At 31.1% G+C, this 19,897-nt stretch overlaps 1 protein-coding gene across 1 annotated transcript in view; it reads right to left on the bottom strand.

The window, feature by feature from the left end:
• The window catches only part of LOC106687512 (uncharacterized), a 37,534-nt gene that overhangs the window by 5,761 nt on the left and 11,876 nt on the right, over nucleotides 1-19,897 (bottom strand). The window contains exons 4-10 of the mRNA XM_067047918.1: nucleotides 19,018-19,376; nucleotides 18,279-18,498; nucleotides 15,675-15,894; nucleotides 13,730-14,008; nucleotides 6,067-6,308; nucleotides 3,103-3,345; nucleotides 1,066-1,421 (exon numbers count right to left, since the gene is read on the bottom strand). Coding sequence (XP_066904019.1) covers nucleotides 1,066-1,421; nucleotides 3,103-3,345; nucleotides 6,067-6,308; nucleotides 13,730-14,008; nucleotides 15,675-15,894; nucleotides 18,279-18,498; nucleotides 19,018-19,376 — 1,919 coding nt within the window. The remainder of the gene's footprint in view (nucleotides 1-1,065; nucleotides 1,422-3,102; nucleotides 3,346-6,066; nucleotides 6,309-13,729; nucleotides 14,009-15,674; nucleotides 15,895-18,278; nucleotides 18,499-19,017; nucleotides 19,377-19,897) is intronic.

The raw sequence follows: 19,897 nt of genomic DNA, 5'->3' as shown, positions 1-19,897 counted from the left end.
TTTTAATAAACAAAATTAAAATAACTTTTAAGGAATATTTTTTTAAATATTCGTTATTTAAACCCTGTGAGACTATTTCAGTGAGTCGTTTCTCATATAAAAGGCAACTTAATTTTACTTTGACATGGCGAGTTTAGTTGTGATAACTTATTGCCCAACTCTATTCGCGACCACAGCTCGCGGTCAAGGATCTTCACGGTTTATTGCCTTCATATTCTATTGTAGTCTATAGTCTAAAAAAAGTATTATATACTCAAATTTTGAAGTTTTCTGTAAAATAGGGCACTACTTTATTATATTTCACATTTATGAGCGTTTTAGACTTTATTTATGTTTCTATATGAATCATGAGTTTTTTTATAGTTTATTAGGGGAAAGAATAGAGGCAAATTTCGTGTGATTTGATGATTTTTTTAATTCGATAAGGATTATCTGAACCTACAAGAATAACTTTTTAGAGTGAAAGAAGTCATCAGTAATTACTTGGTACTTTTTTTTTTTTTATAACTATTTACAAGTTCATATACTGTTAAACCAAACAGCTACCTCAGACTCAGTTTCCCACGTTTTCACTTGAAATTACTTTACTAAGACTTGCCTCAATGGCGGGCTATTGATCAACAGATTGGAACTATTCAGAGCGACTCAATGGATATAAAGATGGGAAGAAAGGGGTATAATTATATTCTATTTATATATTTCTCCTTATAATCAGTTTTTATTTATTTATTTTTTTTTAGTTAGTCTAGGAAATTACTGGAGGCAATTTTAATTTTAGGTGGTCACTGTTAAACTGTTTTTCGAACTGTTTGGTCTAATTTCTTCAAAATTATCAAAAGATTTTCTTAACAGGTGGTATCTAACTACGTGTGTTCTTGTAACAGTTTATTTATCTATTTGAAATTTCAAGTATTTTCTTTTAACCTCTTGAGGATAGAATTACTTTAGGCTTCAAGTTTCGTATTGTATTATTAAATCTTTTAAAAATTGAATTCCACTAATCCCTTTCCCAATAATATATAATAATCATGCTATATTATAATGGTAGCTTTTAATAATACTAACCTTCGGCAAGGGTTTCGACTTTCTGATGTTGATTCCACCGATCTCCTTCTTGTGAGGTGCCGCCGGAGCTGGATAGCCCAACGCAAAATGGGAGTTGGTGAGGATGATACTCCTGTTGGAAACCATCTTGTACAGGGGAGGTCTTGTCTCCCAGCCTGTGTAATTCATGTACGTATCAGCAACTGCCTGTTGCTTGTGAAGATAATAATAACCGAATAACGTAAGTGTAGTGGTGACGTAGATGTTGTAGAGTTTCTCAAAGAAAGTGAGGTCATTAGTGTGGTCGTACTTGTAGTCTAACTGGTAAGCTGGGTTATCAGGCAGCCCCGAGAGTTCATTCACCCAAGCACAATCCCCTATTGCAAATTAAAGTTCAGATTTATATACTAAAATAATAATCATAATAAAAAACAGTAGTAAAACAGGAAGTAGTAGAACAACAAAAGCTTACTTTTGTAAATAAAATATATTTATTTTTGACAAATTTTAGATAAATTACTGTATTTAATTAATGAAAGTAAATAAATTACTGCAACCGGAGATTCGATAACACCTCTCCTCTTGCGTTTACATCAATCGTGGATGAGTAAATGTGCAAATACAACACATTTGTAAGCTCACACATTTCAAGGTCTACCACAACTCAATTCTTCCATTCTTAATTATTGTAGGCACTTATAACGCACTAGACCTTGAAATTAGCTTTAATTCTCTTTTTTTTTTAGTTCATTCGTTCCATTTCACCTATTCCATTCACCTATATCTATCAAGCGCAGGTCACGCATTGGTTCGTTGTGTTATTGTGTTAACATTCTTGTTGAGTTCTTCTTCGGTTCAAACACACGTTATTTTACAAAACGTTGAGGCGTCATCTTTTTCCTAATGTAATAGACAACAGTATGCATCTTTAAGAACAAGAATTATCCTTCGGGAAAGAAGTAGGATTTTGGTTTAATTCGAAGCTTATAGAGGTGCTATACTTGATCAGCTTACACTTATTGTTAAAAGTATGTGTAATCAATATGTGCTGACGCATGCCAATGGCTTATGCGCGCTCAGGTAGTGGCTCTTTGTTCTGATTTAAATGTTTGTATGTACCTCAGGATTGTACCATTAACACTATCATTTACAAGGTTTTCATCTCAATCCATCCTATCACTATAATCACTACGTATGGCGATAACATATGTGTGCTATCACTAAATAATGACCTATAAATCTATAATCCCACATCTTGTGTGTCTATAATACAAATCTTGAAAAATAGTGTCAAAACTAGAAACTTAAAAACGAATACAATAAATCCCATCAAGTCATCTTTATTATTCATCGTAAGAATTTTTTAATAATACTCTTTTATCCTTTTCAAACAGATCGAACAGACCTAGGACTACATCTGGACAAAGGACAACTTGGTATCATCATACGAGACAGGACACTGCTCGTCGTTTAAGACCATTACAACACTAAATAAATTGTCTAAAATTCCGATTAATCAAAAACGATTCTTTTACATAACCATTATTTGGCCTATTTGGATTAAGGATGTGGGCTTTGGAGCTCCACTAAACAATGAATTTTTCTCGTATCTAATCCTTACAATCCAAAATCGTTCGTTAAATCCTTAATGCTCCTTACTTTGTTACAAATAAAATCATTAACAAGAATCTGAATGTTGCCGATTTAGTCAGAATCAAATCCACTTGTTTCTAACATTGATTCCTCCTCAATTCCTCCAGAAACGTTCTACCCTAGAAATGTTATTGGTGTTCTATCAATGGACAGTTTCCCCACAAGACTGCATCATACTATTTTAATGAAACTTACATTTCCTTGATTTATTTCTTAATTACAGTTATAAATGTTAATAGATAAATATATATAAAAGTATTTTATAGTTTCAAGGAAAATTGAGGGAGAAAAATCATCAGTTTCATTTTGACCAGGTTTCAATTATATAAGTAGTATACTAATTTGGTAATTATTTTTTATAATTTCATCTTACAATTAATGTAATTTTCTTCAAAATTTACTTACCTAGAGGCATTATTTCTATCCCTACTGCTCCAAATTTGTGCAGAAACGCTGAGAGGTATTCTTGCACGAAGTAAGATTCCACCAAAACCGCATCAAATTTCTCGTTTGAGTGTATCAGCTCTTGGATCCTAGGATTGCCCAGGTGCAGGGGAGCCAGCGACAGAAATATTTCGTAAAGTGCAATTACAGTAATGGGTACGTTGGCTTCGCCGAATTCTACCCATGAAAACTTGTCCGAACTGGCTGAAACAAGAGAAATTATTGTATGTCAGTATACAGTGTATGTTGACCAACCGTGTGAAATGATATGTAACAAAAAATATTTTTTTAATATTGAGGGCAACATGATATCAGGCATTTAAAGTGTCCGTTGCGACACATACAAAATTGCAATTCGACTGACTCGAAGTCAGATAACACAAAAGGATCTGCCTTTGTGACACCAAACACAACCCATAAGAGAAAACTGCATCATCTCTCTAATATATATACCGCAGAACTAAGTGGCATAGCACCCGCCCTTCACTTCTGCATGACAAATATACTAAATGCGCTAATGGAGTCCGATATTATTACTATATTGCCAAGTAATAATATCGGACTCCATTAGCGCTCTTCAAGGACTAGATATAATGTATTCAGTTCACCCACTTGTTCAACGAATTCATGAATACTTAATAATGCTAAAACAAATAGATAAATCAGTCTACTTCATCTGGGCTCCCGGGCATGTTGGTATTACGGGAAATGAAATGGCCGAAAAAGCTGCTAGAGAAGCGCTTGTCCTCCCAGGTAGAACCGCAGCAATCTTAACTGCAAAGGAACTTGCTCGCCCTTTAAAGGAATCTATTAATAAAAGATGGCAGGCAATGTGGAATGAAAGTCCACCCAGTAAGTTGAAACCTATAAAGAAAGTTGTGAAGTCCTAGATTACATCAACCCGAAGTAGACGCCGTGAAGAAGTAGTGATTACCCGACGCAGAATAGGACATACCCGATTGACACACATCCACCTCATAACAGGAGAGCCAACAACCAACAGGCGTTGATGACCAGGCTGTTAAACGCCCTTTCAAAACTAACAAACAAACAAAATTGCAATTTGTTAAAAAAAAATAATATATCAACATTTTTCATCATTTCGCTGATATCTGGAAATTATATTGATAAGTTAAGTATATACTATATGTTAATTTTTTATATATTATGTCACACCTATTAATCTAATAAAAAGAGATATGCTATTTTTAGGAATAAGTGTAAACTAATCTGTCAATGGATTCTTAAGTGAAATAGTTTGAAAACAGGATGGTAGGTAAAACGTTTACTGGTCCCGAGGGGTACGCAGGCCTCATCTGGCAGAATTTTCAAGCTTTTAGCTTAATCGGTAATAACTCCTAGAGTATTACAGTAGTAAAAATGCCTAATTTATAATGTATTTAACGAGATCCAATTTGAGTCCTATAAGAATGCGTGAATAATGCCAAAGCAATCGAAAAAGTGCTTCGGTAGGTCGGACGTTGGCGTTTAAAGACCTAATTTGATCACGCCAATTACAAATTTTATACCATACTGCTCGATTAAATTAATTTTTTATTTTTCAGACACTGTTTTATTCGTTATTACAAAATATTTTGATGTTGAGATCTATACAGGTTGAATTCTGGGATTAAGGAGGTTAGTCTTTCACTCCTAGAGAAAGATTAACCTCTTCCTCGTGCATCATCTAAATAACGCTGTTTAATATTGAACGTTATAAGAGTAAGATGAAGAAGGCCACCAAGAAGGTTCGAAAATGGCGATATAATATGTATAACTGAACATAATTCCAATATGTATATTTTCAATACACATATTTATGTTGAATGTAAGTATTATATTTGTTAAAGTATAATTGGAGGGTAAAAAAATAAAAAAGGCGGGAATTGACTACTCGATATAATTCTAAATAGGTGAATGTTTTGAGGGTGATAAAACAGAATGAAAGTAATATTAATAGTTTATTTGCCAGTGTTTTCCCTTCTGAACCGTAATTCACACTATCTCTTACAATATCTACAATTCCTGCACATTTATGTCAGACATTTCCTCTGCATGACTTAATAACAGAGGTGACCAACCTATTCTAACCAGAATGGAAGGTTCGAAATCAATTCGAATCGAACATGTGTCGATGAAGACACGAGGTTACTAAGGTGAAGCCACATCTCCCTTAGCCACAATAGCCTCATTGAGCCATGTTGTCTATTGCGCAATAGTATTGCTACTAATTTTCCAAGAGCTGTGGAAAAGGAAAATTTGAATCATACATGCACTGAATATCCTCCATTAGCAATTACTTCGCATTTGTATGCCAACTCGAATCAGTTACAATAAATAAAGTATTGTATTATTTGAAGATGATTTATTTCTAGCATACATGGAAATACCACTAAAAAGAAAAAATAATAGCCTCCCATAAACAGGAGGTGACGTCGCTCAGGCAGACGCAATTCAAAATCCCCCACATTCAGTGCCATGCATGAAGATGATTTTCTTGAAGCACACATAGCCAAAATTAGAGTGCCTTTGAATAGATATTTCTGTATTTAAACCATACAATGCATTATTGATATTGTATACTGGCAGCACGATGGTTTCTCGTGCCTCTAGTTTCTACCAGTATATTACATGTTATTCCTTCATGACTAGGGAACAATAGATGGAACAATATTTGTATATTGTAAAATAAAATAAGGTTGTAAGATATTTAAAAATTGTTTGATTGCACATGAGACTTGTTTGATTGCACATACATGAGACTCCTCTTAATCTCAACATTAAGTTTATAAATAGATAAATTATACAGAGATTGAGGAGAATACTAAATAAAGTTATTGATAATTTATAAATACTTTACATTCTTGAATTGTAGTTTTATTATTAGATCTTTCCTGATTTATACGAGTAGTATCTTATACTCACAAGGTTTTGGAGCAGGTAGAGGGATTTGCGTAATGCCTTTCGGTTCTTTATCGTATTGGAACCCTGTTACATAGACGATCTCGTGTCCTCTCTTTGCCAGTTCCTCGAGGATGGGCCTAAAGACGAAGTGATGAGACCTAGCTGGCATTGGGAAAAAAGCAAGCATTCTGGCTGACTCTGCATAAGCTGCCAGGGCTAGGAGTAGAAGTAAAGATACGTTTCCTTTCGTCATTACTGGAATACTAAAACAATATATATATATATATATATATAATTTGGAAATTAGTGTGATATTAATTGATAAATATACTTCTTTTATAATTAATTGACTTAGGCATAGTACTCTATTTACAATTGGACAAATCAATAATAGAGTGTGATAGTCTATATATAATCAATAGTAGAAGTATAGTCTTATTGTAATGACTAAAAAAATATAAATGAAAAATCTGAAAATGTCAAGTTTCTTTGACGATCCTCTGAGGGCCGAAAAGTTGGAGAAAAATAAACAAATTGAGAGATAGGAATTAAAATATATTTTATTTTGTATAATTCTTACAATTTCAGGATAGCTAATAATTACTTTTTTTATAATTTTAATTAAAAAACTGTTAGACTTTAACGTGTGTTCTTATTTTTTTATATAATCTTATAATTGATATTGGTGTTATTTTGTACGCCAATGCAAATGATAGTTTTTTGTCAGTCTGTACTTGACAGTCTGTTAATTACAGCTGAGTGTTCTTGGAAAGAAACTATGTGCCTTCTATGCCTTTTAAACTTATGCAAAATTATGAGAAACCAATAAAAAAGATGTACATATATATATATATGTAGATGATAGCAACCACAAGTAAAAAGTGCATTATCTGTCCTATTACAAACAATTCCTATATTTTATTTACTCGTACAAAAGACATCCCTAACTTTATACAGTGTTATAATCGAACGAAAAAAAAAGATAAAATAAATAGATAAGAATAATGCAAAAATTCCTATAAACGATCACGAATCTTTTGTTCATTAAATTGCTGAATAGGTATCACTGAAAAGGAAGCCAGGAAACTGGCTGAACTGGCATAATCTTTTTAAAATTAACTATAGACAAAGAAAACCTAAATGCATGATTTTAATGCGATGTTTTAATGATATCAAAACGTTCAAATTAGTGTAATATTTTTTTATCTTTCATTTTTTTTTATTTGCACCTGTAAATGTAATTTACAACCAAGAAATGAGATGTTCTATTCTGACATGGTATGAGTTGGAATGAGGAAGATAGCACCTAGTGGTGTTAACAATGTAAAGTATGTGTTTAAAAATATTTGTTGCATCAAATAAATGATAACGACGAATAAACCAACATGTGTGTGTATAAATCTATAAATTAACTGTTAAATAAAATAATTCGGACATTTTGAGTAGTCAGTATAATGCCCTCAGAAAATGAACAACATGATAAGTTTTGTTTTGCACCGTTTCACAATTTCACAATATTAACCTGTCTTGAAAAATTATAAAATAAAACAATAAGAATTTATTTTAAACACTTTGATAAAACCATGAGTAGGATTTGTCTATTAGCGTGTATATGGTAACACATATAAATAATAATACAAGCATATGGTTTAAGTCCAGTAACAAAACTTATTTACATTTAAATTTTCGAAACCTATGTTATAATTGTAATTATTTACATTTTAAATTCAATTCTGTTTTATAAACTCACTATCTGTATTCTTTTTGTAACGAAAGTGATAAATATAGGCTGTTATTGCATCATAAATATATAAAAAAATAGTCTTCCAATCAAAACAAAACAAGAAAACCATAAACGGCTATAATTATTATAGCAGAATGGTATTTATTATAAATATATAAGAATTTTTAATACAGTACTATGAGTAAAATTCATAATTTTTTTTAGAAATGATTCTGACGTTACCGTAAACATTTTTAGGTTTTACTTTGTTACCTAACAACAAATTAAATATATCATTTTTATTGTTTATTTCACATTATAAAATATTGAATATAAAAGTATCAAATTCCGTAATGTAAGAAATGGCACACCCATGTATTACAAGCCATAAAACGATTACTATTGTCAATGCACAACATTAATTATAATTTAATTACTAAATTTTATTGTAAGGGATAATTGCGCTTACTTTTCCTCATCTGATAATTGTAATCACAGACTATAATTGCAATTACACGTGTTTAACAAATAATTACAAACACCAATTATCATTGCTTGTAATTTTAATTTTATTTGTCCCATTCTGAATTAAGTTAAGAACTTTATTTAAGTACATAAAATATTCCCACATTGGTGTATATACAATAGTGTGGTTATTTCACTAATATTGTCTGATATTTTTTTAAATCGTGGTAATTGATTTAGTTTCATGGGTAGTAAAATTAATGTTAATTGTATTAAAAAACTGTATTTTGTTAACTCACGTCTAGATTCGTTTTGTAATAAACTGTGGAAGCTAGGAACATCACTCCGTTTACTAAGAGATCCAATAGCTGACTGGCAATCCCCACCAGTTTATACGTAACCTTGGGCCCCATGCAGTGATGAGTGCCTTTTGAGTGTGCATTCCTTCTTTTTTTTTTTTGGTCGAAATTCATCTGCAAACAGATTTTTGAAGGTGTTCACTTATCTTTTTTTTAATTTCGGTTTCAAAATACATCCTGAAAAATAAATCAAATATTTATTCTTTACACTTTACCTTTTATTGACCATATGGAAAATTCTCCAATGACAATTGATAGTTAAATGAATGAACTTATAGAATATAGTTGGGTGTCTAAATAGAAACACATAACATTCCCTATGTCTAATCGCCGTCACCCAGTGTTCGTCCCCGTTTTGCGTAGTGCTTTACTAAACAAAACATTTTACTATGATAATTTTAATTCATTGTCAATGTAATAAAATATTATTTTGCATAGTAAAATTCAAGCAACAGTTAATGAAAGTATTTTATATTTTTATTACATTTTACAATTTAAAAACCGTTTGTCATCATATTTAAAAAAAATATTTTCCAGCTTTAATAATAAAAAAATAAAAAATAAAGTATACATTCATTTTCTTTAAAAAAAAATGTTTTTACCAGGTACCGTGTAAAATAAAAATTATATAAACTAAATAGGCGGTCACACAAATAAATAAAACAATTACTAATCATATATAAAGATTGATAACAGCTATTTGTAATAATGAGGTTATTCTTAAAATCTTCTTTGCATACTTGGAGAATTGTTTAGATATAAATATTCATATAGGTCATAGGTCTTTTACCACGGAATTTCTTCTAAAACAAATTTTACAAATTGTACTGCATCAAATAAAAAAAATTCAGTATTTCAATATTGATAACAAAATTATTCAATTTAAATATGAATAAATTGTGACGACTGAAGCAGATAATTTAAAAGTCTCTTCAGGTATCGGTATACTTATATAGGATTGGACTGATCAGAAACACAGACGTGAGCCGACTGAACTTAAAAAAAAAGAAAGACAGACGGACTCCCATCAAGTTCTATTTTTAGAGTTTTAACGGTCTGGGGAGTTCAAAAACATCTGGATTCAATTTCCATTTATTTTTAATAATAATTTTTTAAACTTGTAGTTCTTTATGATTGTTTGTTAAATTAAAACATTTTCAGATGGTTTCTAATAATTTATAATTGATTCAAGAAATAATTACTTCGAATTATTTAAAATTTTTAAAAAACATTAGTTTTTTAGAGTATAAATAATCTAATAAATAAAAATAAGCTTTGATATTTTTATTTAATAACCAACAATAAAGAACAAAACGAATTACTAATATAAAAAGAAACATTTGTATTAGAACATTTATTCAACTCGAATCCTGAATATATTTTATATAAAATAATACACCAAAATGATTGCTTTATGATGATTAACATTGAAGTTAACAAAATCATAAGTACATGTTGGTACATTTGTTCGTATGTAATGTAATGTAAAATGTAAATACATTTATAATTTTAAATGATTATTGAATATAAAACAATGATTAATATTGTTGCACAAAGAACAATAAAATTATTTTATTATTCATTGATAATAATAGAAGTTATCCGCTCGTTATGAGTTCCTCCAATACTTAATAAATTTATGTGGTAAAAAGCTTTTTATAATACAAATAGCCTTTTATAATCGCATTAACTAATGGATTCTGTTAAAAAAATACATGGTATCCTGAAACTACAACTCAGCAACGTTGTAATAAAGATAGAAAAAAGGAACAGGAATTCAATGTTTAACTTACAGTCTAGAATAGCTTAGATCAAGGTCCGGCACACACTGGTCACCAATCTGAATCAGTTTCCTTTATGTATATTATGTAAATTCAATTACTATGTCGTATTGCTATCTTGTATAGGTGTACATATAGTTATTTATAATCTCTTTCGTGTTTTATTCATTCCATATTCATCGTTTTACCCGTATTTTTTCTTTAATTCTTTATTCTTGAAATTCCGATCCTAGAAAATCACAATTACATTAACTTCAAGCACATTAATTGTTCATAGCAGTAATGTTTACATCAGAGTATTGGACGTATTTATTGTTAGCAATTAAGGACGATTCCTATTAAAGTAATAATATATTTAATCTTAAAATGGGATTTATGAAAATCGCCAGAAAGAATGAAAAATATTTTATTAAATCAATCGTTATTTTCATTCTTTTTCTGTACTTTTAGAATAATGTTACAGATGCGTTCATAAATGTTGCTCTTCATTAAAAAAAAAAAAAAAAAAAAAAAAAAAAAGGAAGTGTCTAGTAGTTTTTATTTTTACTGTTGCTGGAGATTTATTGAAAAATGTTGGCGAGTGGACCTAACCGCGTTTGCAATTAAGCTACTCAAATTATTCTGATCACCAGTTTGGATTTCGAACATCCCACTCTACTATCCAGCAGTGTCATCGTGTGGTGGACGTAGTCTCGGTGATCAAGGTAGTATCATTGGTGCCATCCCGACTATACAGCTGACATTCCAACCGATCCTTCCACTATCCTCATCACGTATACCGATGACTCATGTGTGCTCGCAGTTGATAATAACCGATTAATTGTATTCCAAACTCTCCAATCCCATATCACAGCCCTCGAAGAATGGTGTCGTGATTGGAGGATTAAGATCAATTCCAACAAATCCCATCAAATCACCTTTACCCTTCGTCGTAAACCTACCAACTGTCCTACAGCATCATCTAATAATGTTACTCTTACCCCTGTCAAACAGATCCACTACCTTCGACTACATTTGGACAAACGATTAACCTGGAATCCTCACATGAGACTGAAAAGACAGGATACTGCACGTCAATTACGACTATTACAGCATTTACTACACAAACGGTCTAAACTTCCAACACATTACAAAAGATTGGTTTACATGACAGTAATAAAGCCAATGTGGACATATATAGTTGAGCTTTGGAGTACCACTAAACCTTCGAATTCCTCTCGTATTCAATTCGTACAAAATCCTTCGTAAAATCTTCAATGCTCCTTACTTCTACAACTCAAACCCCCTAGGTTCTAACCTTGCATCCTCCCCCATTCCTGACAATCCGTCGAGGCGCCTGAAAAGCATATGGCCACGAGACCAGCTAATGTAAAATGACATTAACGTGCTACCAATGGATAGTTGCTCTACATGCCTGTAACACTCCATTTTAACTAAGATCATATTTTCTAAATGTGTTATGTAATATACAGTTGTAAATTTCAATACAGATATTTAAAAAAATATATATATGGTCAGAATATTTTTTTTTCAATACAGATATTAAAAAAAAATATATATGGTCAGAATATTTTTTTTTTCAATACAGATATTAAAAAAAAATATTCTGACCATATGCTATCAGATTTTTTTTTAATTATTTAATATTGTTGAATATTTTTAATATTCTTTTTCTTCATTTTATATTTTTGCAAATATTTCTTCTATTATGTATATTATCATTTAGTTTTTACCTAATTTTTTTTTTTTACATTGTTTACTTTAAAATTATTTTCATTATTATGTGACGTACTCAACTGCCATCCCCCAATCAGCAATCTTCCCATAAGAAGTATTGTATTCAGATCACATTTTCAACTTTTATTTTTCATTTAATCTCTTCGTTTTAAAGTCATCAGCATCTTAGTCTATTTTAATGTACTACAATTATCTTTTGAACAGATATATGACTTTTTTAATATATACATGTATATTTTATTCGGTTTTAGTGTACGATACTTCGCAATGCACCGCGAAAAATAGCGCCAAAACGACTTTAAATTTTGATAAAATTTTATAAACTTAAAGTTCTTTAACGGAGATATATCTCTAATATTCGATTTGTTTCATATCACGTTAAGGTGATTTATTGTCGGAATTACAATTAATAGCGGTGATTAGTTTCTCTGATTTGATTGTAGCGTGTTTCCTGTAATTATCGATTTTTGTATATCTACAAAAAAAGTATTATTATGTGTCTAAGTGGTAAGAAAAAAAAAATATATATATATATTTTTTTTTCCGTATAATTTAGTTTTATGTTATTAAATGAAGACAATTCTTTTCCTATTGTATCTGAACTAACATGAGTCTCATTTTATATTTTTACAAATATGATTATATCATAAATATATTTTATTTTATTTTTAGATATAATTTTTTTTCAGTCTAATACGCCTTAGACCAGTCCATTTTACTTGAAATGAGCATCAATAATGTTACAGGAGATGGATTGAATTCATTCATTCTAACATTTAATAAACCAGAAGTGGACGAATTTCTATAGGGGACTGGACAAAACATTTTTTATTAAGGGTAAAAATTTCAATATGGCGTTTACTAGTACAGATGCGATTAATCTTATATATATATATATATATATATATATACATACATTTTACTTTTCAAATAAATGTTAACAATTATAAAATATTTTTTTTTGCATATAAAGTTTTATTTTCTTCCTAACTATTTATGTTGGAAACCTTAATCAAGTTTCATTAAACTACAACACCTTTAGAATCTATTAAATCTTAAAAATTGCTTTCTCAAAATTCGTACAACATAATCATCGCCTATACATAAGGTAAAATATATTTTTATTTTTACATTGTAATTAAAAACAAATGTGTTTCAATAAAAATGATTATTTGACTCGTATTATTTTTAAATATACCTTCTTATTTGAAATTGTGTTTGATAAAGGTAATTTATTTTGTACAATAATTTAATTATTCATATTAGTTGTAAAAAATTCAGATATTATTATGTTTTTTTCAGTTTTTTGGAAAATATATATAATTTATAAATTATAACGTTATTATTTTTTATTAAAAACTATTAGCTAAAATATTTTTTTCTGAAACAGCAGGATGATATACTTAAAACGAAAAGGTATCTAATGATTTTTATTTTTTCCACTAAAAGTATTTTTTTTTTCCTAGGTGATATGGTAACTATTACTATACTACAATAAAGATGAATATTGATCTACGGTATTACCTAAAATTAATAGATTGAGTCTAGATCTACATTTGATCAGAAGAGATGAAAGGAAATAAAAAATTAATATTATTAAATATCTTTTTATTTCTTTTTAATTAATTTTTTGTTTAGGTTTTCTGATTGCCCTAAGTACAATCTTTTTTGCAATCGTGAAACCAGAGTAAAGCATATATAATACTAGGATTAATACTAATGTTATAAAGATCTTCACATCTATCAAATGGAACTCAATGGCTGAGAGATTCGTTGATTTAGGAGTTAGTGAGAATGGATATTTGAGGGTGTGTTCGATCCAGTAAACAGCTTCTTCTACGGGGGAATTCCTCCTGTCTTTGAGTATCTTTGATCTTCTCAGAATTTCATCTCTATACCTGAAAAAATTCATAACAGTAACATTAATAAATAAGTTCCTTTTTTATGTTTTGAGAAATAGTAATTTTTATACTATATTAATTTTCAATTTTTTGTTATCATCCTTCTATTAATTTTATTATTTCAAACAAAACAAATACCTAATATAATAATAGGAATATGTATACATAATAAACATAAATGTCCTTTCTTTGCCTGAAGGGCATTTTGAGGTAGGTTGTGGGTAGATAGGTTCCGCTGTGTGCTAGAAGCATTTATTTATAGTGCGCAGGGAAGCCCTATGGCGCTTACTCCGCCGTCTGCGTTGTCACGTGTGGGAAGGGACCTCTCTACAAGTAATGAATAGTTGGATTTAGATTGAGATTGAACTCTTTCCCTCGGCAAGCACTTCGCAAAGGGAACAATGTCTTGCCACCTCCCAGGTCTTGATGGAGTGGCAATCTCCCAGAAGAGTGGGTTTGCCCAGACCATCAAAGAACATGATGCGCCGTCCGCCTATGAACTCCGGAACAGAGGAAAGCTGAAGTTCTTGGTGGATGGAACTGTTGCAATGTGGGGCCTCAGACGATCCGCGGAAGGATGAAGTTCTGGAGTTTTCGTAAGGTCGTTTTGAACAGATGCCGCAGTAGAGGTGCATCATAGAGCAGCGGTAGACGAATTATAGCCTTATATATCTGCAGGTTCAGTCGGAGAGACAGCTGTGGTGACGTGAGCAGGTGCAATTATGTGATTTCTGTTTGGTAATCTTCAGCCTTTCTCTGACGTGATTGGAGAAGGTTAGGTGCCTATCTTGTGTCATGCCAAGATAAATTATGGAGTTTGATACGCCCCTGACTTCATCTTCCACCGTTAAGTCTTTTCCCCTTTTTGATAAGATACTACAATAGCGTCTGTCTTCACCAGGTTTACTCGAATGGCTATACCCCATGATGGTGCAGATGCTGTTTGGGCTAGTTCAAGAGCCCGACAAGACGCTGGTAACGTAGATACCAATGTCTCCCGTATAGGCTGCTACCACTACTTCCTTGTGCTCCAACACGACGACAGTTGCCATGAAGACTACAAATAGGATGGACCCCAGTACTGAGCATTGAGGCACTCCGCATTTAATAGGGACTGGAATGGAATAGTCCCCACCGACTCGTGCGACGAATGATCCTCCTCTGAGATAGCTTTCAATCATTCAGCATAGAGTGGCAGGAAACTTGTATTTCTCCAGTCAACGAATTAGGAGTGGGTACGATATACTCTCAAGGGCTCGGCTGCAGTCCAGAAAGATGAAGGCTGTTGCTATAATCTTTCACATATGCTCTATCCGCAGGCACGAGTTAATGATGTTCAACAAGAAGGTATTGCCCTTCCTGTGAAGCATCTTCAAAAGTACGTACGGTATTCCATCCTGTCTGGACGCCTTGTTCCCTTTATTTAGTCCGTAGTAGCATCGACTCATTTTTTAATACAGATAGTTTGATTATGTTCATTTTGTTTATTCTTCGGTTTGTATATATTTTAAGAGAGTTTTTTTTATTTTTATTTATTTTTTTTTTATTTTACTATCATTCATCACTATTACCTATCGCCCACAACTGTGTGACAGATTGTAATATCTATCAATAAATAAAAATAACTACTAAAAAAAAAAAATACTGTAATTGAAAATCTCACCTGTTGTTTGAGAGGACTTCACGGATAGTCCATGAGATCGTATCACGAGTTATATTTTTCATTTTTAGCATCCTTCCGATTCCTTGTGACTCCATCATTGCCATGTTTTTGGGTTGGTCAGCGAAAATTGGGATCCCGATAAGTGGGACACCATTGTATATAGCTTCAGATAAGCTTAATAAGCCACCATGTGTTATAAAAAGAACGCATTTCTTATGTGCTAGAAAATATGTGATAAGTATAAGTATTTTTATTTCTAAATAAAGAATCTTTAACATATCTTTTTTCTATTTAACATTTGTAACCTGCAACACTTCTCATCAAATATAAAAAAAAAATTAAAAATTGTGCATCATTAATGAAACCATTTATAATTATATTATTGTTTGAAAGTAGGATTTCTGTAAAAACCCAAATTAAAATTGTCAATTATCGTAAATAATTTTCATCCCTTTTGAACTTTACATAATTGAAACGAATTGTTTCATTGTGGTATAATATATTATTTATTTTTGCGAGAAGCTAAAAGATCATAAATAACATACGTTATTTATTTTGGTTATAAACATTTATTGTACCTGATCTTGACGAAACAACGATTTATTAATTTTTATATTACATCGACAGTGATTCCTGGAACACACAGTATAGAGGTTTTTTTTCCTTCTATGCTTATTAGTAGTATAATATCTTACTTATAAAGGAAATAAGCAAATAAGTCCATCATGTTTTATTACCAATTGAAATGTATTTTTACGTAATATGTAATTTTTTCTTAAGTTGTCTTAAGTTTTTCTTGAGTCTTAATTGGTTTAATTTATTTTGTTAAGCCCAGGGATGTGGGACTTTGGTATTGGGAGGTTGGGGGTTCTAGGAATTGATGAAACTAATCTCTTCTATTGCATTTGATACATTTTAAGGGGGGGTCTGAGGAAAGGAAATATGACAGACATAAATGAGTAAAAATGGCCTTACACCGGATGTCCGATGACGGGCTTATCAGTTGTCTTGTTGTTAGTTGTGAGTTAGTTAAGTTTATTTTAAATGCCTGTGCTTAAAAATTATAATAATAAATCAATTTTATCTAGAACTTAGCTCACGTACAAACTCATTTCTTATGTTTTATGAGTTTATATATGTATCTCAATTTAACTCATGTGGATATTACGATATATTGTTTTAGTAATAAGTATCTGGTTGGACGAAATCTAAACCAGAAACATTTCTCGTAGGATAGTTTGTTGAGGAGTATGATCTTATCCATAATTGGGAGCTGAAAAAGAACATAGTGAAGTCCAAAAAACAACAATGAAGCTAGTTATGTTATAAAACAGTTGAAATATGGCGTATACCACGTATGAAGGTGGTGCCTGAACATTTTCAACGAGGCGTTTGCAAAGAAGGAGATCCTCACCGTATAGAAAAAATAACATCATCTTTCTAATCTACTACAAAGGTTCTACAGTGGAGAGTGGAATTTATAGGTATATTTTCCTGCCATCCGTAACTATGAAGTTGTACTCTAGAATACTAGAAAGAAGAAGAAGCTAAATAGTGGAGCATGACCTTCAGGAATAACAAGTAGCATTCTGGCCTGGCCGACTAATATGTGGCAATATTTTCACACTTCACTGTATAATAGATAAGTTTATTAAAAGAGGTAGAAACATTCATTTCTCCTTCCTAGAACCCATGGAAATTTTATTTGAGAACTTAAAAACCCATTAGAGGATGAAGGAGCTCTTATTAACTCGACTCGGGCAATCCTCAGCCTATATCGACAAGTATATGGGAAAGTCCCAATGAATGGTAAAAAATCAGAGTGCTGAAATAGAAACAGGAGTAAAGCAAGAAGACAGCATATTACTGTTTGTAATATACAAACACATAATAATATGGTAAGATAAACTAAGGCGTCCGAAAATAAAATACCGATGCCGATGAAATTTTCATAACAGCAAAGAACAGATGAGCCTTGCAAGAAGTAAGTGTGGGATGAAGCTTGAAGAAGAAAAGGAATGATAATCAACATACCAAACCTAAGTACATGGTGGTATTTTATAGTGGTTCTAGGGAACAGGGAAATACCGAAATTTTAGAGTAAAAATTGTAAATGATGAGAAATTGGATTCCGAGTTATACCTGTGCATAGAGAAAGCAACAAATTTTTACCATTTTCGCAACGTAATTATTCTTAATTAAGCGTTTGTCCTTTACATTTCAGAACCTAGGTATTCTCATCTCAGAACCTAGGTATTCTCATTTCAGAACCTTCTCTATTAGTCGTATCATTGGAATTAAAAGCCTAGGAAGATTGATGTTTAGTTGAAGTGAATACAATTATGACTTCAAATAGCTAATCTCAGAACTCCAATAACATTATTGCAAAGAGTCTAGGGATTTTAGCTTTTTAAACCTTTTTAAATATTATAGAAATGGATAGAATAGAGATTATCATATAGGATCAGGATGAAATTTAAAATTCTGAGGAATAAAGGTAATATGTTATTAGCTGCAATTGACCTCTAGTTAAGAAATTGTAATAAAGTTTTTAAAAACACAGATTATTAAGATATATGAACAAAACAATTAAAATTTTCTTACCTAGGATATCCTGTTGAGGAAGCCACTTTGATACTTTTACGTTAGGTGGGATCTCGCCTGCTTTTTCGGGGTCATATTTCAAAAGTATTCTTTGGGGTAGCTCACTGAATACCTCGAGGAAGGCCTTTATCTGATCTTTGAAATGTGTAGGGTCTATATGAGATCCCATTGACATGTAAATCAGACCATGTTCACTTTCATCAATATATTTTTGTAAATCCTGTCAAAATAAATTAATTAATTAAAAATTAAAAGGTGCAATAATATAATATCAATAGCAGTGAGGAAAATTGTATATATTGATAAAACATGACACAGTAGATGTTCTTGAAAAAACATTCTTATATTAAAATAAAATAAAAAATAACAGTTATATCAACCAGTAAGGCCTTCCGGGCCAATTTAGTATTAAATAAATAAATAATAAAAAACTATTATATAGATAAATAATTATTTATAACTCCAGAATTTAATGATACAATTGTATGCAAGTCGCGTAATTGTTTGTTTATAGATTCTAGATATTAAACATAGCTTTCATTGATTCGATCCTGATGGTACAATATCCATACTGTATTTTCGTATTAGATACCAAATAATCATTTATTTTATAGTTAAATTTTATTTACTACCTTATGATGAAATAAAATAAAATATTTTCTTTCATTAAATATGAGGTCGTGTTTCTTTAGGACATTCGATGATAAACAAAATGGAAAACGAAGAAAATATTGATTACCTCTGGAAGTGGTTTCGGGGGTTTAATGTTTATGCCACCAATGTCTTTGCGGTGTGGAGCCATTGGGTAAGGGTATGCGAACACGTGATCGAAATTAGTGAGGATCAAACTCCTGTTTTTGGCAAGAATGCCGATGGAAGGTCGACTTTCCCATCCAGTGTAGTTGAAATACAAATCCATCAAAGACTGCTGTGTATAATGCAAAAAGAAATAATTACTGATGATCGTAAAAGCAGTAGCATAGACATTGTGCAGTTTCTGCCAAAAGCTCAAATCGCCAGAGAGACCAGATTTAAAATCCACTTGGTAGGATGGGTTGTCCTGTAGCCCTGACATTTCGTTAACCCATGCACAATCACCTATAAAAAATAAAATTAATTAAAGCTGGTTTACCAACAATGATTTCGAATGATTTATTTTATGAATAGTATAGATGTAATTCTTATAAATGAAATACGATTTTGTATATACCTGCATACATTATTATCAATTACAAGTAGATTGCAGAATTTTTTTTTGTCATAATGACAGGCATCGGGACCTGTAAGGATTCTCGGAATTCTCATAAAGTTATAAAATGTATTATATTATAAATTATTGAATGGACATTGATGTGACCACACAATAATTTAATGTAAAGTATCAGCATTCCGGAGTTTAAAAAAATTTAAAAACGAAGAAAGCACCAATATTCAATGATACCATATAACTTTCGTTTTTCTTTCTTTCTAAGTAAATAAATATAGCCTTAATTTAAGGTACTTAATTTACTGTGAATTTTAAAAATGTAATCATCATAAATCGAAAATTTAATCATTCGGAAACGATAATGCAATAGATAATTGATGTGACCACACAATAATTTAATGGAAAGTATCAG

The sequence above is a fragment of the Halyomorpha halys genome, unplaced genomic scaffold, assembly GCF_000696795.3.
Source record: "Halyomorpha halys isolate HHAL.00 unplaced genomic scaffold, Hhal_1.1 Scaffold975.1, whole genome shotgun sequence".
NCBI lineage: Eukaryota > Metazoa > Arthropoda > Insecta > Hemiptera > Pentatomidae > Halyomorpha > Halyomorpha halys.
Note: the sequence above shows the minus strand (reverse complement) of the source record. Positions and strands in the feature narration are given on the sequence as shown.